Source organism: Cucumis sativus, chromosome 4 (assembly GCF_000004075.3).
Source record: "Cucumis sativus cultivar 9930 chromosome 4, Cucumber_9930_V3, whole genome shotgun sequence".
In the NCBI taxonomy this organism is placed as follows: Eukaryota; Viridiplantae; Streptophyta; class Magnoliopsida; order Cucurbitales; family Cucurbitaceae; genus Cucumis; species Cucumis sativus.
This window is the reverse complement of record NC_026658.2, coordinates 20521399-20543337: the sequence shown is the minus strand read 5'-3', so window position 1 is coordinate 20543337 and position 21939 is coordinate 20521399. Positions and strand designations below refer to the sequence as shown.

The window sequence follows — 21939 nt, the reverse complement described above, 5'->3', positions numbered from 1 at the left end:
CTGTATTTTATTTAGTTGAAAAGAAGATGAATATAGAATTTGAAGAAATCTATAACAAAAATAAAAATAAAAGAAGAAAAAGTTGAAGAAATATGAAAGAGAAGATAAATAAATTACAAACAAGAAGAAGAAGAAAGAGAAGTGACGAATCGTCTGTAATATCAAAGACAAATATTGAATTTATGAAAATTTTCTACCGACTTCATGGATTTTTTAATTTTATTACACATGTCGTAAATACTTTACTTTTATCACACCCTGCCTCGGGCACATGCTTACTTAGCCCAAGACGTGGCGTGATGTCAGCCGAAGTCGTTCGCCTCCGAAATATCTTCAACGGACACATAGCATGAACAGTTGCAAAACTTTGAAACAGGGAAAGTCTTTCAATAAAATAAACATTTAAATACACTTTAAAATATGTAGTGCAACAAGTATGAAATCTTTTTAAAACGTATCATGAAAAATAAACAAAACTTGAAGACATAAATATTTGAAACAATCACAATACTACTTTAAACAAAACAATATTCTTGCATAACATAAACTAAGTTGGCCTGACAGTAGTAACTTTAGCATACGAAGATCCACAATCTGTACTTGGAAAGAGGAAAATCATTTTGAAAAAGTAAGTCGAAAGACTTAGTGAGCAATTATTTTATAAAATAGGTTTTCATAAACATTTTAGTATAAAACCAAAACTTAAATACATTTATCAATAAACAGTCGTAACATGAAACTTGAAACATTGCATAGATTTTCGAAGACAGTCATCCATAGCCATGGACAATATTTACCCCTTCGTCTGAAGACAAAACAGTCGTTGGTTAGCTAACCCTCCTTCTTTAAGGCATAAAAATATATCATTTCTAATGGCCCATAAACTATAGGCTCATCAACCTTACCATCAGTATGGTTCACATGTATACAATAGGTCTCATGATATATTTGAGCATGGAGAAAACATCTGAAAACATGAAGATAGTTTTCCTTGAACTTGATCATGAAATCATGATATAACTTGAATAATCATTCATAAATATTTATCACAAAATAGAACTTGGAAATCATATTCATAAATCATTTCACAAGCTATTTCTTGTAGAACTTGAAAGCATGTTTAATAAATACTTTTAGAAATCATAGTGTTACTCACTATCACTTGAATAGAGCTTTGGTCCTGAAATTCCTCTCAAGCTTCTTTCATATGAAAAAATCATATTTAATCCTTAATTAACTCATTGAATCTGAAAATATTCCGAACTTCCCTTAAAATTCCCAAAAAATATCAATACAACCCAAAACTTGAAAACAGTTCATCGTGTCCAATGACATGGTGAATGGGGTTGTCCACACGCATGGCCTAGGGCCTTACCGCATGTTAACCTCGTTGAGGTGGCCTGCACGCGGTGTGCTAATCTCCTAATGAAAGGTGTCACGCACATCCTTGTTGCCTACCCATCGCGTCCATCAAGGCCTTGCACGTGTTGTGCTTTTCGTATACTGTACGTGGTAACCTCTAACGTAAAGTCATGCGGGCAGTCTAAGCACATGCCTTGTCGCTCGGCTATGTCATGGCCTTGTCATGTGCGTGCAAATTGACCAAAATAACCTCTAAAATTAAAATGCATGCACATCTCACCTACAATTGCAAGCCTTTTGGCCACTACCTAGAATACTGTTTTATTTTCAAAATCATGACCCAACTTTGAAAATTCATAACTTAAAATTCATAGCTCTTTTGATAAAACTTTATTCTACAAAGTTACTCTAAAGTGTCTTAAATTTGTTACCACAAATTTGTGAAGGAAAAATTCCAAGAACAGAGTCCTTGTAGCTCTCTGGAAGTGCATCTTCCTTAGATTCTTCTAGAAAATGACCTTCTCGCCTAAACTTGATCCAAACGTCAACTTTCTTAAGCTCTTATTTACACCAAGGTTAACCTCTCAACTCCTAGCCTTGGTGCAATACCCCAGGCTCAAGATTCAGACCAGGATTTGGAATTCAGATCTTTGACATTCTTCTGCATCCCCTACGATCTGGCTGCATCATCCTTACTGTCTTTAAAGTTTATTAGAGTGAAAGTTCTCCCTACAAACCAACACGAGTCCTTTTAACATGCTTTGTCCTCAGTCACATGCATCTTAGGAAAATTTTCATGAGCTCATCCAACATAGAATTGCTCCAAGCTAAACACACTTAACTTTTTGGAGTTTCTATGATCGAGCCACTGAAAAGAAAGTTGCACCTTGTTGATATAGGTAGTAACTTTTAATTTTTTTAAGTTTTTCTTAACATTACTTTCATATACTCATTTCATATCTCCATGATCCCTTTCATTCAGATGTGAAATTGGTTCATTCACATCCCCTCCTAAATTCAGGACGTTACATGCCCACCAACTTCTGCTTGGTTTGTCCCCAAACCACATCTTATTGGGAGTGGTTCCGCTCTGATACCAACTATAACAACCCAACTCTTTATACTAAGTTGAGGTCATTACTACTAACACAAATAAATACTTTTTTTTATTTCAAATAAAAGAAGATACTAAATTTTAAAGGAAAAACTTCAAATATTCATTTATAAATTATAAATAAAATATGTAGAGATAAAATAATGAATAAAATATTAGTTCATACTTTATTTAAAATATTAAAAAAATATTATAAGAGTATTCAGGAGTTCTAAAATTTTAAATAAAATACGGTAAATCAAAATATTGAAAACATAAAAGCAAAAGCAATCATAAACTTTCCCTTATGGCGAACCACGATCACTTCTTGTCATTCGTCAATTTTCCTCTACCTCTACCTTTGCCTAAAAAATTAAACATATAAAGAGTGAGTATAAACATATACTCCGTAAGGAACTAACTACTAGTACCGCTAGGTGTCTGTTAACTTCTCATTAGGGTCTTGTAATGAAGTACCCCATAACTATTGTTCTCACAAACGCACGCTATCTAGTGATCCCAAAGGAATACATTTGGTCTTTAGTGATCTCGAAGGAATACCTAAGAGAAACTGGTTTGAGGGACACCCATATGGGTACAATCCTAACATATAAAATTAACAGAATACCATAGCCTATAACATGTATAATATCATATCTTAATCATGCATCCTAACTAGATTAGTGCATAATAAGGAAAACATACATGCAATCTCTTCAACATAAATGTCTAATAGTAGAATCTCTTATCTTGAGATTAGCTAAGACAATATTTTCAATCCAAAACATAAACAAACTTAAATTAATAATGTTGTCAATCAATCATCCAATTATTCACTAAAGTATCCAAACTTACCCCAAAGCTAAGGTTGAAACCAAAACAACTTTAAATGAAAAAATTCCACAGTTTCAACCATCAAATTAAGAAATTAGCTAACCTTCAAGAAAAATAATCAACTCATACCAATTGTAAATTCATTTAAGATCCAAAGAATATTTATTTGGGCGTACCAAACCCAACAAAAACTCACCACAAATAACTAGGAACTTTGCGCACGTGTAGCTCGGCGAAGGACAGATTGTCTCGGGTCCAATGGAGCACGTGTCTTCGACTCGAGCGCAAATAGAGAGATCAACTCAATTGGGTTACTTGAGCGACAAAAGACGAGATCGGGAGAAGCTTAATATAATAATAATTATATTATTATTATAATTATTATATATTTCCTTTTCCTTTTTACCTTTTAAAAACAAACAACACAAAATCTTCTCTCCCCTCGATAACTTTATTCCATCAAATCATTCTTTTTATTTTCCCAAAATCAAAACTTAATAATTATATTATTTCAAACAATATAATTATTTATCTTCCATAACCCAACTAATTATATATATCTATACATAATTAGCTAAAATCCTTAAATCTTACTAAAATAAATTACCAAACCTCGTTACTTGAATTAAATTGTTCGTAGCACCAAAATTTCCAATAATATAATTAATTAATTATTCTTCTAATAAACATTTAATTAACCATAATTTTCACAAAAAAAAAAAAAGATAATTCTCACAAAATATAACACCCAACTAATTCCAAGCTAATTAATAAAACCAAGATAATTAAATTAAAATTTACCTTATTGTGTGGTGTTACACTTGGCCATCTAGTTAACCTCTTAATCGCCTAGCATTGGCCGCCTAGCTAACCTCTCAACACATAGCTTTGTTGAACTCTTGCCACCAAAAAACGAACATGCTAACCTCTTTTCCTTCCTCGCCTAACAAGCATCTAGATCTTGGAACATTAGATTTGATGATCAAATCGTACGATTTTGACTAAAACGTTGATAAACCTTGTGTATATAAGAAAATCAACAAAGGTAAAGTAGCTTTCTTAGTACTTTATGTAGATGATATCATTATCGTTGGGAATGATGTAGGATACCTAACTGAATTTAAAACTTGGCTAGCAACCTAATTCCAAATGAAAGATTTGAGAGAGGCACAATATTTTCTTGGAATACAAATCATGAGGGATCATAAGAACAAAACGATAACATTATCTCAAACAACCTATGTCGATAAAATGTTGGTTCGATATTCGATGCAGAGCTCTAAGAAGGGTTATTACCTTTTAGGCATGGGGTCCACTTGTCTAAGGAACAGTGTCCTAAGACACCTCAAGAAGTTAAGGAGATGAGAAGTATTCTCTATGCCTCAGCTATGGACAAGTTAATGTATGCTATGCTCTACACTAGGACATACATTTGTTATGCAATGGGAATAGTCAGTAGATATCAGTCAAATCCAAGGTTAGATCATTGGACGACGATTAAAATTATTCTCAAGTATCTAAGGAAAACGAGAGACTGCATGCTTATGTATGGAGCTAAGGATTTGATCCTTATAGGATACATTGACTCTGATTTCCAAACTGATAAGGATTCTAGGAAATCCACGTCAGGATCAGTGTTCACCCTAAATGGGTGAGCTGTGGCATGACGTAACACCAAGCAAGGATACATTGCAAACTCTACTATGAAGGTTGAGTATGTTGTTGTTTCTTGTGAAGCAACAAAAGAAACAGTTTGGCTTAAGAAGTTGTTCCAAACATGAACATGTCCATCACTTTATGTTGTGATAACAGTGGGACAGTAGCCAATTCTAAAGAACCTCGCAGCGAAAAATGAGAAAAACACATAGAGTGGAAGTATTATTTGATATGGGAGATTGTGCAACGAGGTGATGTGATCGTCACCAAGATCGCTTTGGAGCACAACATTGTTGATTCTTTTACAAAGACTCTCACGACTAAAGTGTTTGAGGGTCATCTAGAAAGTCTAGATCTGTGAGATATGTACATTAGGTAATCTAGGGCAAGTGGGAGACGTGTAATGGGTATGAGGATGTCCTAGTTTATTGTATTTGTATATATACATTTTATATAATATACTTGTACATTTTAGCATTTCCAATGTTTGAGGATTAATTTATTATGTACATCCCTTAGAGATTAGAGTTTTAGTCCAAGTGGGAGTTTCTTGGGATTTATGTCCTAAAACTCGTAAACTATAAATATAATCCACTGACTGTTATTAATAAAGTGTTATTATTATAATTTTAATAAATGTCACACCACAAACCGTATTGTGACGATAACGTCGAGGTAGTAAGAATATGATGCGACTTTGTTGCAACCTTGAAATTTTCTTATCGCAAAATCTTATTCTTAACTCATTTTAAACTATTAACACTCAAAACGTAACGGTAGTCAATCTAATGCCAAGAAAAATAAATACAAATCAAAACGTAAACTTTATTAATAACAGGCGTTTCATACATTATTACAATAGTTTGACCAAATAACCAAGACTTAACGATTTTTAAAACGTCTTGAATCACCTCGTTGCAAATCCTTCAACCTTCTTCTCTATTTGGCCTAAACACATGATCCTAGAAGATAGATTTTTAAAACGTAAGTCTAAAAGACTTAGGGAGGTTTTATGAAAATATCTTTCACAATACCTTTTCATAATCATTTCACAAAAATAATATCAAATTATTTAAACATACCGACAAATCATTTCATTTCGCATAAATCTTTCTTTATGCTTAACAAATTATTTCATTTTGTCAAGGATCCCAAATCGTTCTCTACATTTGGTTTCATTACCTCGTGTTTGACTTCTATATCAATAGTATCCAAGAACATACAGATTCGTCCTTGTTGCTCAGGCCGCTAAGCTTTATACGCTCCTTTTAAAGCATAAGCTAACTTCTTATCACCATGCAGTCTGTACACCCCATGGTGGCCTTGACTTTTTATGTGTACATAAAAGTTAACATCAGCTTAAAGAAATATATAGTATTTAAATCATAGTCATCAAATCAAGCTTTAACATTATAAATAATACTTGAAAACATAACTTTTCATAGAAATCTCTTTGAAACATTCTCATTTGAATTCTTCTTTCAAATCAATAAAGAGAAATCAAAATATTTTTTTTTAACATAAATTCATTTGAGAGAAAAACACTCACCAAACATTACTAAAGAAGTTCTTCTTCTTCTTGCACGCATCTTCTCGTGAGGCTAAACCAGCAGTGCTTTAACATTTCGACAAAACTCTCATCATCTTCTCCTTAGTTACCCATATTCTTTTATTTATAGAGCCTTTAAACTAACTTAGTTATACCAAAACTATTCTCATTTCGTCAGCTTCTACTTAAAACTTCACATGTGTAAATTTAATATTCAACCTAGCCATGCTTAAATCCTTAATCTTACACGTTAACTCATGTCAAATCAGATTTGGCATTTTCATCGCCAGACCTTGCTTTCTGCCTAACCAAACCACAAATAACTTCAACCAATTAACATTTCTCGCGAATAACCTTATCGTGTGGTTATATTTTTACTATAAGAAACCTTTCACGTGAACTAACTTTTACTCTCATAGAACTCGTACAGCGAACTTAAACTCCAAGGCTTCCTTGGATACTTCTTCTCCGCGAAACACTTGTTTCTTCTCGCGAAGACCACCCAAAACTCCTCTTCTAACACTCAAAACTTTCACTTCTTAACTTCTGCGAAGACTTTTTCTCTTCTTATCGCACAACTTTTTTTTGCAAACTACCAACTTAATCGCAAAAAACGTATACTTAACCATAAAAGATTTTATCGCTTAATCCTTTCCACGGATTTATTCAAATTCCAACTTTTTAATACTTAGCTGAATTTTACTTCCTTACCTAAATTAGAAATGAGTCTCACACTAAACCAACAACACTTCAACATTTCCAGAAAACTCCCATCATTCTCTTCTTATTTATCCAAATCCTCTTATTTATAGAGCCCTTAAACTAACTTAGTCATGCATAAACTCTTCTCAGTTCGTCAACTCCTGCTTAAAACTTTGTCGCCACGTGCCCGAGACGACGCGGAGCGACCGACGTCCTCAAAAGAGCTAGTTTTAAAATAAAATAGGAGTCGCCACCAATCTTTTTTACGGTGTGATTGGACACTGAAATAAAATAAACAATTTAAAAAAAATGGTCTGCGAAACAATTGAGTTGAGTCCTGAAGTCATTTGTGTGTGGGGAAGGTATTAGCACCCCACGACACCCATTTAAATAAACGGTGGCCAAAATTCAAATCTTGAATTGGAAATATATTTTAAATTTATTTTTAAACCAATGTCTTATTTCACCCCTCATTACTCCGATATTTGAAGCAATGATCTCATAAAATAAGTGTAATAATATTCCATTAATTAAGACTACGTAATAATATTCCATTATTTATAGCATTAGAGACAAATTTGCTAAATGATTTTTTTTTTTAAAAAAAGTCTTTTATTTAAAACATAAAGAATTTTAAATTGGAAGGATTTCAAAACATAAAAAAATTTAAATACAAAGAGTTACATTTAAGTGAATATAACAATAATTATGATATAGCAATGTGAATGGTAAAAGAAAGGAAACATAATAGCAATAAAAAAAATAAGGAAAGAAACGAAAAAAAAGAATGAACAAAGAAAGAAATAATAAGAATAAGAATAAGTAGAAGAAGAAAAACAAGTAAAAAGAAGAAGAACCTAATAGTAATATAATATAATAATAAATGGTGATGATAATAATAATAATGATAAAATTTTCTATATGTTCTTTATCTCTATATTTTAGAGAAAGAATAAAGATTAAGAGTTGAGATTAAAAAGGGTAATAAAATACAGATAAATAAAAAGAGCACATTTGTTTTATGTCATTTTCTCTCTCCCTATTTTTTTAGAGAGAAGAAAAAGACTAAAGATTTTTTTTTAAATGATGATAAAAGAAAAAAAAATAGTACAAAAATACTAAAATTTTCCTGCACTTTCTTTTCTTTCTTTTTATCTTTTAACAAGAGAAGAAAAGAAAAATAAGAATTCGAATCTCAAAGAAATTACTTGTTGTATGAGGTGCGGATCATTGGGATTAAATCTGTACCAAATGCAACCTCTGACTAAGTTTAGTTAACAATGAGGTGTAATTTGTTTAAGATAAAATTTAAAAAAATATAGAGAAAATAGGGTAATGAAAAGAATAATAGAAACGCATCTTTTGCAGAGTTTTTTTTGCAGAGATTCCCTCTAAAAACTTTCTCTAAGCACTCTTTTTAAAAAGATTTCTCTAAGAAACTTTCTTCAAAGAATTTTTGTAAGAAATTCTCCTCCAAAGAATTCTTTGTTTAAGAAACTCCTCTCCTCCCCCTCTTTTTCAAATGACAATGGACCCTATTTATAGACCTCGAGTGTACCACAAATTAGGAAAAAATAATAAGAATAGAATCAAAATTTGATATTATATTAATAAAACAAATTTTCATTTTCCTAAAATAAATTAAATGAGATATTTTGAGATTTTGTGAAAAATAAATTAATACATCAAATGAATATTAAAATACTTTTATTTAAAATTGATTTTCTTTTTGCAAAAAATGATTTAAGTAAGTCAAAATTGATATTAGAAGATTATATTTATAACAAATTCAATTCTCTTTTTCCAAAATAGTACAAATATAATATTAAAAGATTTTTAAAAAACAAATTGATTTATTTTTGTTTCCTAAAATGATAAAAATGTAATATTATACGATATTATGTTATCATTAATTTTTTTACTTTTTTTTTTAAAGTAAATAAATAAATAATTTAGCAATTATTACTAATATTAATATTTAAAAAAGATATATATGTAGGATAAAAATAGGTGGCTACAAACTTTACACGTGTAAATTTAATATTCAACCTAGCCATGTTTAAATTCTTAATCCTACACGTTAACCTCTATCAAATTAGATTTGACATTTTCTTTGCTAGGCCTTGCTTCTCGCCTAACCCAAATTGTGAATAACTTCAACCCCTTAACATTCCCCCCGAATAACCTTATCGCATGATTATATTTTTACTATAAGAAACCTTCCATGCGAACTAACCAACTTTTACTCGCATAGAACCCTTATCGCGAACTTAAACTTCATGGCTTCCTCGCAGACTTCTTCTTCATGAAACACTTGGTTCTTCTCGCGTAGACTTCCCAAAACCCTAGTCTAACACTGTCAAAATTTTCACTTCTTAACCTTTGCGAAGACTTTTTCTCTTGTTCCCGCACAACTTCTTTCGTGAACTACACATTTAATCGCAAAAACGTAGACTTAACCATAAAAAATTTTATCACTTAATCCTTTCTACGGATTTATTCAAACGTCAACTTCTTAATACTTTAAACGAATTTTACTTTCCTACTCAAATTAGAAATGGATCTCACAATTAATTAATTGAAGAATGAATTAATATTTTAGTTTAATTTTATTTAATTAAATTAATTTGAGATATTCATTAAGTGCGATTTAAATGAAATATTAATTAAATATGATTTAATTAATTATTAATTGATTAATTAATTAGTTGATTTGAAATTTCTATTATTTTAAATATTTTTAAATTAATAAAATCTCATGATTTTCTCCTACAACCTCAAGGAAAGGGAGTTATAATATGCAGAAGAAAATAGTTTTTCTTTAACTTATTCTTTTGCTTTCTGCAAAATAGTTTATCTCTAAACCTTTTTTCATCCCAATTGGTTCCCACAAACCAATCTTATCCCAGAGGATAAGAAGGTCTTCGATAGGTGGTATCCCAATTTGGAGTTCTAGTAGATTCAGATGCGTCAAACTACGTGAGATTTTCATTCTCTGTATCTTTTAATTTAAAAACATGTTTAGCCTTTTAGAATTTTGTTTCTAAATATTATCAATGTATTGATATTTTGGGATTCTCAAATTAAATTGAGGAATGATTCTGTAAAATCTTCCGCTGCATAAGACTTTTATCTCTTCATCAATAACAATGAAATGGTAGTTCAATGCAGTTTCATATTTTTAACTATGAGGGCTTTTGGTAATCCAATCATTTCAATTGGGATGAATTTGTTAATTTGCTATTTTTGCAAATTTAAAGTGTTAGGTTATAAGCTTAATTTTCATTTTATATTTGGTAAGTGGCCCTAAAATTTTTGTATGTGAACGAAATTGCATAGATTACATATGAGAAAGTGATGTAGAATGTCAATGCACCAAAATAATAATGATCAAATCTTGAAGGCAAATTGACCTTTTGAGTTCTTCGTTAAAACATCAAATTACCAACTGGCCTCTAATTACAAACTAAAATCCTAGATTTTTAAGAGTGAACATCTTATTCGGCAACTTGGGCATCCCCATATAGAAGCTCCCTCATCATTCGCTAAAGAGTTAATCAAATCTTGTGAGTATCGACATCCAAAAAACACATTCGAATGACCAAAATTGATCGAACCAACATCCGATGGTCGATTTTATTAAACATACGACCAGTGGTCGATTTAATTAAAAGGTCTAAAAAACAGACTTAACTTGTATATATATATAAATATAAATGTAATATAAGTATTATTTAATATTAAATAAACCAAACCAACCGAATTGAATCAAGAAAATCGAGCTGACCAAAATCGACCTATTAACATTAGTTGTTAGTTTCTTTTAGTATAAACCGACTAGTTCGATTTTCGATCCTACAAAACCACTCCCGCTCGACCAATGATCACCCCTACAAATGGTAGGGATCAAAATATGCTATTTAAAAGTTTCAAGAATAAAGTATACATTTTTTCAAAATTCTAGGATCAAAATAGAATAAATACTAAGTTTAGGTACAAATAACGATTTAAATAGTTTTCCTATTTTGATTTGTGCTTAGAGAAATGAAATTGACTAAATAATAATAATAATAAAAAAAAAACTTTAAGAAATTATGATGAGTAGAAAAAAAAAAACTATTTACAAAATGTATAAAAAAAACTTTGCTATATTTGATAAATAGTTTAAATATTGTTAATTTTCATAAATATAACAAAACACCAAAATTGTGAAACCAAAATTTCTTAAAACTTTGGAAATTATTAAGTTGGTAAGGATAAGAGGAAATGAAATTTATAAGAAAAAAGAGAATAAAGTAATTGGAAGCTTAAGAATTTAAGGTCTAAGTTTAGGAGAAAGAGAAAAGTTGAGAATGTTGGTTAAATGTGAAAAATAATTGATATTGGCATTTGAAGGTTAGCAGGGGCAGCAAAAGGGAGGAAATGACCTCTAAAAGAGTGTTCGGGCAGTAAAGAGTCTAATCAAAATTAAGTGTCAACTTAATCTCATGCACGAACTTCTAAATAAATATGCAACTTCAACAAGGAGTTTCTCACAACATGCTCGTGAAAAATCACTCAAATTGGTCTTAAAAATTTAGAAATTATGTCTAGTATGTGAGAGAGGGATGCTGTTCAATTTGGATTCAAGAAGGTTGGCAATTACATCAAGTTTAGGCGGACTATAGGACTCGTTTTTTTAGAATTTTCCTTCAAATATTTGAGGTAAGATAGTTAAGACCATTTAGAGCAACTTTGTAGAAGAAGGTTTTATCAAAAGAGTTATGGATTATAAGTTATGAGTTTTCAAATCTGAAAAATGTTTATGGACAAAAAACATTGTTCTGAGTAGTGACCGAGAGGCTTGCATGTGTGGGCGAGATGGGCATAGGTGTTGGTTATAGAGGTTATTTTGATCATTTTGCATGCACATGACAAGATCATGGTAAAGCCGAGCGACAAGACATGTGCTTAGACTGCGCGCATATCTTTACGTTAGAGGTTAGCACGTACGGTGTGCGGGGAGCACAACGCGCACAAGACACGCGATGGGCACACTGGGTAGGCAGCAAGGACACGCGACGCCCCTCATTACAAGGTTAGCATGCGGCAAGGTCCAAGCCATGTGCGTGGGACCATCCCCATTCACCATGAACTATTTTCGAGCTATTTTGGGTTGTCTTGATATTTTTTTAAGAATTTTAAGGTAAGTTTTGGATATTTTCATACTCAATGAATTAATTAAGAATTAAATATGAATTTTTCAGATCAAAGAAGCTTGAGAGGAATCTCACAACCAAGACTCTTTCAAAGTATTTTTCCTCTTTCAAGGTATAGAATGTTGATCTCCGTATGGAGAACTTACTACTGCCAGACCAACTTAGTTTACGATATGCAAGGACATTGTTTTGTTTAATGTAGTATTGTGATTGTTCAAATATTTATATCTTCATGTTTTGTTTATTTTTCATAATAAGTTTTAAAAAGATTTCATATGGGTTGCACTACAGATTTCAAAGTATAACTTAGAGAAAGCATACACAATTTTACTAGAAAAGGAAAAAAAAGGTAATAGAGCCTATCAAATTTTCTAGAAGAGTATACTTGCAACAATGAAGAAGATTAGAAATCTTAAGAATTTAATGAGAAAATTGTGACAAAAATCTTGAACCAATATCCATCAATAAATAAAAAATCTTAAAACATAGTTTAAAAATCAAATCATCAACTAAAAGTAATTTTGAAATCTTCTACTTTTAAAGTAATTAAACAATACCATTTTTTGAAAACTTATTTTTGAAGTTAAATTTATTTCAAGATTTAGATGGTTTAAAAAATATATTTTTAAGTTTCAATCACGTGAAATGTTATTTTGCTTTATTTGAAAATTTTCTTTTTTATTTTCCAAAATTTCATATTGATGTTGAGATAATTGATTTCAACTTTTAAATCATCAAAACGGGTGTTTCTTCTTTAGGAGTTTTTGTAATAATTTTGAAAGACTTTTTATCAACGGAAACGAGTGTTTCTTCTTTATGAGTTTGTAATAATTTTGAAAGACTTTTTTTTGAAACAGTTTTCTTATTTGAAGATGGTTTTGAAGAAGATTCTCGTGTCAAAGAACCTCTAAGTGTTTCTAAAATATTTTTCTTTAACTCTTGGTTTGAAACATGGTTAATAGTTTGAAATAATAAATCATGTTCAAAAGTTAAACATTTAAAACACACTTACATCAGTCTTTAATACAACTACATGTTAGTCCTTCATCGGAAGAAGATTAGCTTGGGATTTCTGAATCGGTGTCATCGTCGATTTCCTACAATTGGAAGTTAGAAATATAAGATGAATCTGAACAATATTCTTCTTCTTGTATTTCATGGATTCTTCTTTGCGGACACTTAATGGCATAATGTCATTCTTTTCTACACTTGTAACAAAAAACCTTCTTCCTTGATTTTCTCTTCTCTGAACTTCTTTCTGCTGTTTTTGGGCAGGTTTCTTTTAATTGGTATACTTATGATACCTCTTAGGGGTGTAAGTTTTGTTGTACCTGCAGGATCTTCTATAATATGTGGGTTTCTTATTATAGTTTTTATGGACTAACTTTTCTTGAAGAAGAACCTGGTTCTTTGTCTTTCTCAAATCCATACTGAGAACAAAAAGTCTTCATTTCTCTTTTGTGAAGATTTGAATGTTTTGAAATTTGGTTTTAATTTTTATCTCATTACAAATGTCAAGACCACATTCTATGATTTTTTAGGGTATTTGAGCATAAGTAAGGTCTTTCCATGGTATTTGCACAATGGTATGCTTTGTTGAGAGAGTTGTAGACTCGTTCTGCCATAAAACTTGGAATTCTGTCTATAAACATTTCTTTCCAATGTCTGGCATTGCAATCTTTGAAGAGGTAAATCCTAAATAAAAATATATATCTTCGTACCATCTAAAGTTTCCCATGGAGAAACATTTTAGATTCTTGATTATCTTCCTCTCTCTCTTCTTCTACTACTTTTTGAGTTGCTGAAGTTCCCTCTTCAGTCCTAATTGCCCTTCTAATCTTTGTCTTGTGTTTGTTAATTGCTTCTTTTTGTTAATTGGTTAGAGCATGATTCCACCCTAATTTGAGGCTTCCACTAAATTTATTGATTAGATGCATAGCAACTTCTACATTTGAATGACCACTGGATTCATAGGCTAGATAACAAGTTAACATATTATTCAATATGTCGTAAATTTGATCTAATGGAGTTTCATCAATATTCCATACATATATGGATTTTTCATTGAATTTTGTATTGATGGCATATCTTTGTTTTTTCTCTAGTCCTTCTCCAGGAAATGATGGTCGAGGATGAAAATTAATTTGATTTCTCTTATCTTCCAAAATTTATCTTGTTAATTTGTTTTCTTCATCGTTGACCGAAAGATTCTTAAGATCTTCCATTAATTGAGCTGCATCTTCTTCGTTGTTCTCCTTTTATAAGCAAAACTTCAAAATCAAAACAAGACAATATGGCTTGTCATTTGGCAAACATTTGTTTTGAGATAAGATTTTTTACATCTTTTTCTAAAACGAATTTTGAGGCTCTTGAGTTAGTTTTAATAATAATTTTTTTATTGATTAACGCTCCTTGAAATTTTTGGACACAAAAAACTATTGCAAGTAATTCCTTTTTTACGGTTGAGTAATTTTTTGGGTATCATTCCAAATTCCTGAATGAAATCGGATTAATGACTCGGTCTTATCAAGACACTGTTTGAGGATTCCTCCATATCCTAAATCAGGGGCATTAGTTTGGATGATAAGATTTACTTTTGGGTTGATGAGACGGAGACAAGGGATTTATTTAACTAAAGACTTAATTTTTTGAACATTTTGGGTGTGTTTATCTGACCATGGTTTTGAGTTTTTCTTTAATCTTTGGTACAATGGTTAGCAAATGGACTTAAGGTTTTAGATGAAATCATATTGAAGACTTGACTGACAATTGAAGAAAGCATTCTGTTGAAATAATTGTTTTGAACATGGATACTTTTTATTTCCTTATTTGTTGGAGCGTTGTTTTCTTCGGATTCCTTGATGATCTGAAAATGTTTTGCTATAATGTTTTCATTATAAAAACTTTGAACTCAACATCTTCCATTGGAGGATAATCAACTTTGATTTCTCCTCTTTGAGTTTTTCAAGATTCCTTTTCTTTGATGGTGTAAAGATGGTGAAACTCTTTCCTTTGGTTGAACCATCTAAAAAACAAAATATGTTCTTGAAATATTTCTACTCTGAACAACTTCCTTTATGTTTTAGAGTAGGTTTTGAAGAAGACAATTCTTTCACTGTGATTTGCAGCTGACATAAATTCTTTTTGTAGTGATTCTCTATCAAGCTCAAACTTTGATTATGAAATAATTACATTTAATTGACAACTGATATCTATTTCTGTTTGAGTTGGAGAACCAGGGAGAGTTTCTTCATAAACAATATTCTGTATTCCTTATCTAATCTTACATATTTAATCTTCAGAGGATTTGATCTGTTTAGATTAGGTACGACTCACTCCTAATCATGGATGTACTTGGCGTTGAGATCATAAATTCTTGAGAGCTCATTATTTCCTTGACTACAGGGAACCTAGGTGACTCATTCTCAAACTTGATTTCTACTTTTCCATCTGGATGTTCAATGATCGATATGGAAAACCTCCTTTTTTTTCTCTTGAGGGATGAAAGCATTGTCTAGAATCTAATGAGGATTCTTTGTAACTTCTTCCCAAGAGAGGAGTTTTTGAACACTAACTGAAGATTTATTTAGGTTTGTCTTTATTAACATGGTTTTTCCCTTTGCTCACAACATTAAAGTCTTTGGATGCATGGTAGTAGTTAAAACTTTGTAAGTATTTTGTAAACAAGTGTTAATTTTTCAATCATTCTTTAAAGTTCAAACCTTATCGAGCGATGTCAAGGCTCAAGGCTCAAGGATTTAAGAATTTGTGGATCATCAAGAGATATCATAAAATTTGGAAAACAATTAAAATAAATAGGGTTGTTGGCCAAATTTGATTCAATAATTCCTAACAATGAATTTAAAAAATCGTTATGGCGTTTGTCACGTAAAATTGCTAAAATTGATGTATCCAATCCAGATCTAAACATTGGAATTAAGGCTACTTGTACAACACCTATGTGAAGAAATGAAAATTCTTTTTCATGTTTTCCAATACCATTTCATAAAAATAACTGCATATAATCAATTGTCTCATAGACTGGTATTCTTCTTTCAACCACTTTTATGCAAAGATTTGTTTAATAAGTTTTGTATTTCTTTCGTGCAATGTGTTAGCAAGTCGAAATTCATTTAAATCGGTCTAGCCTTTGTTGGGATGTCCGATTCTTTGAATTCTTTCAAAAATGGAATATTTCCTATATGTTTTTTCCTATCCCAAAATGCATTTGGTAAGTTAGAATAAATTTTATTTTCAATTTTTAAATTGAATTTCTTTCGTCCTATTTTGAATAGAAAATTCCTTTAAATTTTCTTTAATTCTTTTCTAATCAATTTCTTCTTTCAAAAATTTAATTTGATTTTCTTTTACTTTTTATTTGTTCATTTTCAAAACATTAATTCCTAGAGGTTTACGAGGTAAAATTGGATATATAAATTCAAAAATTAATTCTTCGAATTTCTTTGTCACTAACCCTTTTCATTGGTTAGTTTATCCTTAATCACAGTCTGGGTCTTGTGTACTTGAAAAGAAATGATGACGAAAAATATTTGTCCTCATTTATAACCACACCCTAACAAACTGATCATAGGAAAAAAAACACAGACGTCAATTTTTTACTAAATCCTAAACCCTAAACCCTAAACGATAGTGTAGAAATCCAATAAAATACCAAATGATTACACCATAAATATTAATGAATCTTTAAGTATTATGTGAACGATTGTGTGATATTAAGTGGATGATAACAAATCTCCCGATAACTTATGATAACATAACATGTAATTTAATAACTTATGATATAACATGTAATTTGTAAAATTTTGGTGCATTCAAGAAGTTGGTAGGAGAGAGGAAGAAAACATATTGAATAGATAAGGGTAAGAATTTATGTTAAGTTGTAAGGAAGTTTTAGAAATAGGTGGGTGATAATATATCTATATATATATATATATATTACTATTTGGGTTAATGTATGAAATTTTCCAAAATAAATTCCACATTTGAAAAGGTGGGATAGATTTCATTGCGAGTCCCAACTATACGTTGTACAGTTATCTCGCGTTTGTGGTGCTGATGACTTGAGTGGGTACTTACTAGAGAGGCCAATTGGCTTGAACAAGATGTTGAAGTGGCTCTTTCGATTTCGATTTCTTTTTTCGATTTTGGGTTTTAGATTCGATAAATTTTAATTGAGAGGTGGAGGCAAATCACTGTCTTATCCTCAAAACATTAGAATGAAATCCAGCCAGAGAATGAGTAGCCATGTCCTTAGAAGAACAACCCTTCAAATCCATTCCCTTTTTAATCCCACCACCAAACAGGAAGACGAAGGGTTTCTAAATGGGGATCATGGCAAACCCAATGGCTGCTCACCACCAAAAGTTTACTTCATTCTCTGTTCTTCCTTCTTCTCTTTCCGATTTCAATGGCGCCAGACTCCACGCCCAAGTTCAGGTCTATTTCTCGTTTCTTTTCTCCTACCTATCTTTCTCTTTTGGGTTTTGCTTTTATCTCTTCAATTTTGATTCAATCTGGATATTATTTGAGCGGTTCTTGTTGTTAAAGCCTAAAAATCAGTGCACATTGAACTGGGTTTCCCCTTAAGTGGCCATATTGCTATATGCGAGTTTCTTTTCCCTCCGTTTTGATTGATTCATATATGTTGTTTGCCACTAAACACAAAAGCTTAGAAGAAATAGGATACATCGACTATTAATTGGATTAAAAAAACTCATTCAACATGAAAGCTGTTAACATGAATTTGAGGGTGAGTGTGGTTTCGGAACATTCTGCGTTGATGCTATGTTAATTACGAAAGCTTTGAAATATAAGTTTGATTCATGAAGCCTGATTAGCATGTGCGCTGCTAAAAATGAATAAGTGGGGAAATGAGGTTTCAAATATGAGTTTTTTTTTTTAACCTGATACTGTGTTAAATTACATTACGTTGGGAAGTGTAGGCTGATTGATTATGGTGCATTTAGTGCTTTATATGTTTTCTCAATGTGGTTTGGCCTTGGATTGCAGTATAAAAGGAAGGTTATGCAGCCAAAAGGAGGATTACATGTTACAGCAAGTGCCAAAAAGAACATTCTTATAATGGGTGGCACCAGATTTATTGGTATATTCTTGTCTAGACTTCTAGTCAAAGAGGGTCATCAGGTTTTGCCATTCTCTTTCTTCTTTCTCTGGTTGCTGCAGATTCCCCATTAGAAGATTCATGGGATTTGCTAATTTTGGCAGGTAACTTTGTTTACAAGAGGAAAAGCACCTGTTACACAACAATTGCCGGGCGAGTCGGAAGCAGATTATGCTGATTTTAAATCCAAGGTCATCTAAGCTTCCATTTAAGCCTTAAAACTCTTGTGAACTTTCATAAAGAGAAATGTGGTACCATGGTTTTATTTTTAAGCATATTACTTGTGAATTTGTTGGAGTACAGATGCTAAATTTGTCTATTTGATTCTCATTTCTCAGATTCTGCATTTGAAGGGAGACAGAAAAGACTTTGATTTTGTTAAATCCAGTCTCTCGGCCGCGGGGTTTGATGTAGTTTACGACATTAATGGTGAGTCTGATTTCGGATCGATCACTTCTGGTTTTAAACTTTCACCCTGATTTGTTTTAAAACCGTCATATCCAATAGTTTTTTTGGTCTACACACTGCTACATGATTTCAGGGCGAGAAGCAGATGAAGTTGAACCAATTATAGATGCTTTGCCTAAGCTAGAGCAGTAAGATTTCCTAAATAATATCTGCTTTCTTTTCACAGCAATTGTTGTTAGTCATGTGCATCATGTTTTCCAATGCTAGAGGGAACAATTTTGATTTACAAAAATGATTTTGTGCCATTGGTGATACGGGATTGGTTTGTTGTGTTTCTGTGGGTGAAAGTATTCAGATTGTTCGACTTGAATTCGGAAACGTTGCCTGCATTGTTAATTTTATGAAGGTATAGAAGATATATTATTCACCTGTCAAGGTAAATTTAGGTGTTTCAAGGAATCAAAGGTCATATATTCAAATCATAGTGATGATCCAGTGGAAATATTAAATGTTCTACAAGTTTTCCAAACTGAAATGTTACATTATAAGATAACTGTCCTATGAAATCAGTAAAGTAAGTAAGCTAGTCTAAATATTACAATTCACAAAAATTTGCATAAAGAACCATGAAACAGAATATAGATTTTGCGGAGTTCGATAAAATGTGATGTATCTAATTATTCTCAGGTTTATTTACTGCTCTTCAGCTGGTGTATACCTCAAGTCTGATCTCCTACCTCATTTTGAGGTACCTTTTCTTTCCTTATAAACAAAAGCTTTCAGATTACTTTCTTTGTCCAATACCAAAATAATTGGTTTACTCAAAGTTTGACCTCCACTTCTCTTTCATTTCGTAGGTAGATGCAGTTGATCCAAAGAGTAGACATAAGGGAAAGCTTGAGACAGAGAGCTTACTGGCGTCGAAGGATGTTAATTGGACTTCTATAAGACCAGTCTACATCTATGGACCATTGAACTACAATCCTGTGGAAGAATGGTTCTTCCACCGATTGAAAGCCGGTCGCCCCATTCCAATTCCCAACTCGGGCATTCAAATTACACAACTTGGTCACGTCAAGGTCTGTGCTGTTAAGGTCATTTAGTGCAATAGGAACAAATCGTTAAGTCTGTTGTAGGTAGCAGGCCAATAGAGATCCTTTGATGTGAATAGCCTGGGAAAAGGATTATAGTTTAAAACATTTCTTGATGTTAATGTAGCAATTGAGATCAAGTTAATAATTGAACCTTTTTTGTCAACTGCAGGATTTGGCAAATGCTTTTGTTCAGGTTCTTGGTAATGACAAGGCAAGCCAGCAAGTATTCAATATTTCTGGTGAAAAATATGTTTCATTTGATGGGTTAGCCAAAGCTTGTGCCAAGGTAATCTCTTGAAGAAATAATCAGGACACCGTAGTATTCATCATTGAGATAACATCTGAATTGGCTTCTCTCTCCTGTAATAAACTTTACAGGCTGGAGGCTTTCCTGAGCCCGAGATTGTTCACTACAATCCGAAGGAGTTTGACTTTGGAAAGAAGAAGCCATTCCCTTTCCGTGATCAGGTAATCTGGTGGATATAATGATAAATATGATGCAGTTTGCTGGAATTTGATGGCTGAAATAGCACCATTGTTAATATAAATGTCATGCAGCATTTCTTTGCATCAATTGAGAAAGCGAAGAGCGTGCTCGGCTGGAAGCCCGAATTTGATTTGGTGGAAGGTCTTGCAGACTCCTACAATTTGGACTTTGGCAGAGGCACTTTCAGAAAAGAGGCTGATTTTTCAACAGATGACATAATCCTTGGCAAGAGCCTGGTTCTTCAAGCTTGAGGCATCCTTTTTCATTTTTTTTTCTTGGCTGTTTTAACTCATTCTCTACCGATCTGCAGGGGTTAGTCGACCGATCCCGGGTTGAGAAGTCAATTTAGGAATGTTATTTATGTATATGTATGAGATGGAGGTTTTTAGAGAAGCATTAGAACTAGGCCTTGTCAATTCATTAGAGGCCTTCTTCACTCAAGCATAGATAAAGTCAAATGTTTATGTATGATATGAAAAATGCAGTATAAATGATGTCATTTGTTTCTTGTTTATTTGCTCATATTTTCGTAGCTTTTTAATCATATATCAAACTCAATGTTGGATAATGTTGTTGAGCATGATTGATGTAGAAGTTGCATGAGTAGAGATTTAACATTTCTTTTTCAAAAGTTATACAAACTTGAACAAAGTAAATTATCTAAATTTTTTTTTTAAAAAAAAAATTTATATTATAAAGTTAAAATTATGTTAGAATTCTTCCTCCTTAACCTCATAAAACCCCAACATAAAAGAGAAACAGAGATGGTAGTTTCTTAACACAAATATCAACCCAAGAACAAGAATAAAAAATAACAAGCAACAACAAAGGAAAATAAAAGATATAAGCTGAAGGTTGGTTTCTTCTCCCTCAAAAGCTCATAGCAACTTTTTTCAAAATAAAACCTACTTTTGGCAATTCAAAACATTCTTTAAGTACTCACATTCATCTGGGCTTTTTAACCATTATTCTCCTCTTCAATAATATCCCTTTCCTCCAGGTGAAATATAGGGAATTGTTGGTTCATGGCATAAACCAATTTTCAAGAAGCTTCGGTGTCTAGTAATCCTTTCCATTTCACTAGCCATGAATTAGCTCACATCTCACATCTCATTGTTCCATCCTACTTCCAATACAGATTCCAGTGTTACTTGCAGTTCAAATTTCTCAGTTAGGGCTAGTTGGAAGTGTTGCAAATGTTGTGCTTGACTCAACTTTTGTTTAAGCTGGAAAATATGAAATACATTATGAATAATAATAGCTTCTAGAGGTAGTTCCAACCAGTAAGCAACTTCAACCAATTTCCTCTTTCACTCGGTACGACCCATAAAATTTGGGGGGAAACCTTCTCACTTCCCTTTTTAATGAGAGATCGTTGCCTATTATAAGGCCTCAATTTAGATAAATTGTCTTC

At 31.9% G+C, this 21939-nt stretch overlaps 1 protein-coding gene across 1 annotated transcript; it reads left to right on the top strand.

The window, feature by feature from the left end:
* Positions 1-17533: 17533 nt before the first annotated feature.
* LOC101217448 (chloroplast stem-loop binding protein of 41 kDa b, chloroplastic) lies at positions 17534-21047 on the top strand. The gene is made up of 10 exons (XM_004146343.3): positions 17534-17851; positions 18425-18559; positions 18641-18727; positions 18875-18965; positions 19078-19132; positions 19632-19692; positions 19802-20023; positions 20208-20324; positions 20417-20506; positions 20597-21047. Exons 1-10 carry the CDS (start codon positions 17738-17740, stop codon positions 20774-20776), a joined length of 1152 nt encoding a protein of 383 aa, XP_004146391.1. The 5' UTR covers positions 17534-17737; the 3' UTR covers positions 20777-21047.
* The last annotated feature ends 892 nt before the right edge of the window (positions 21048-21939 follow it).

What these genes read in the sequence shown, in the direction of transcription:
- LOC101217448 (XM_004146343.3), top strand. Translation starts at nt 17,738, where the DNA reads ATGGGGATCATGGCAAACCCAATGGCTGCTCACCACCAAAAGTTTACT. An exon ending in GACTCCACGCCCAAGTTCAG is followed by an intron (nt 17,852 to 18,424) that starts GTCTATTTCTCG and finishes CTTGGATTGCAG; the next exon opens with TATAAAAGGAAGGTTATGCA. An exon ending in CACAACTTGGTCACGTCAAG is followed by an intron (nt 20,024 to 20,207) that starts GTCTGTGCTGTT and finishes TGTCAACTGCAG; the next exon opens with GATTTGGCAAATGCTTTTGT.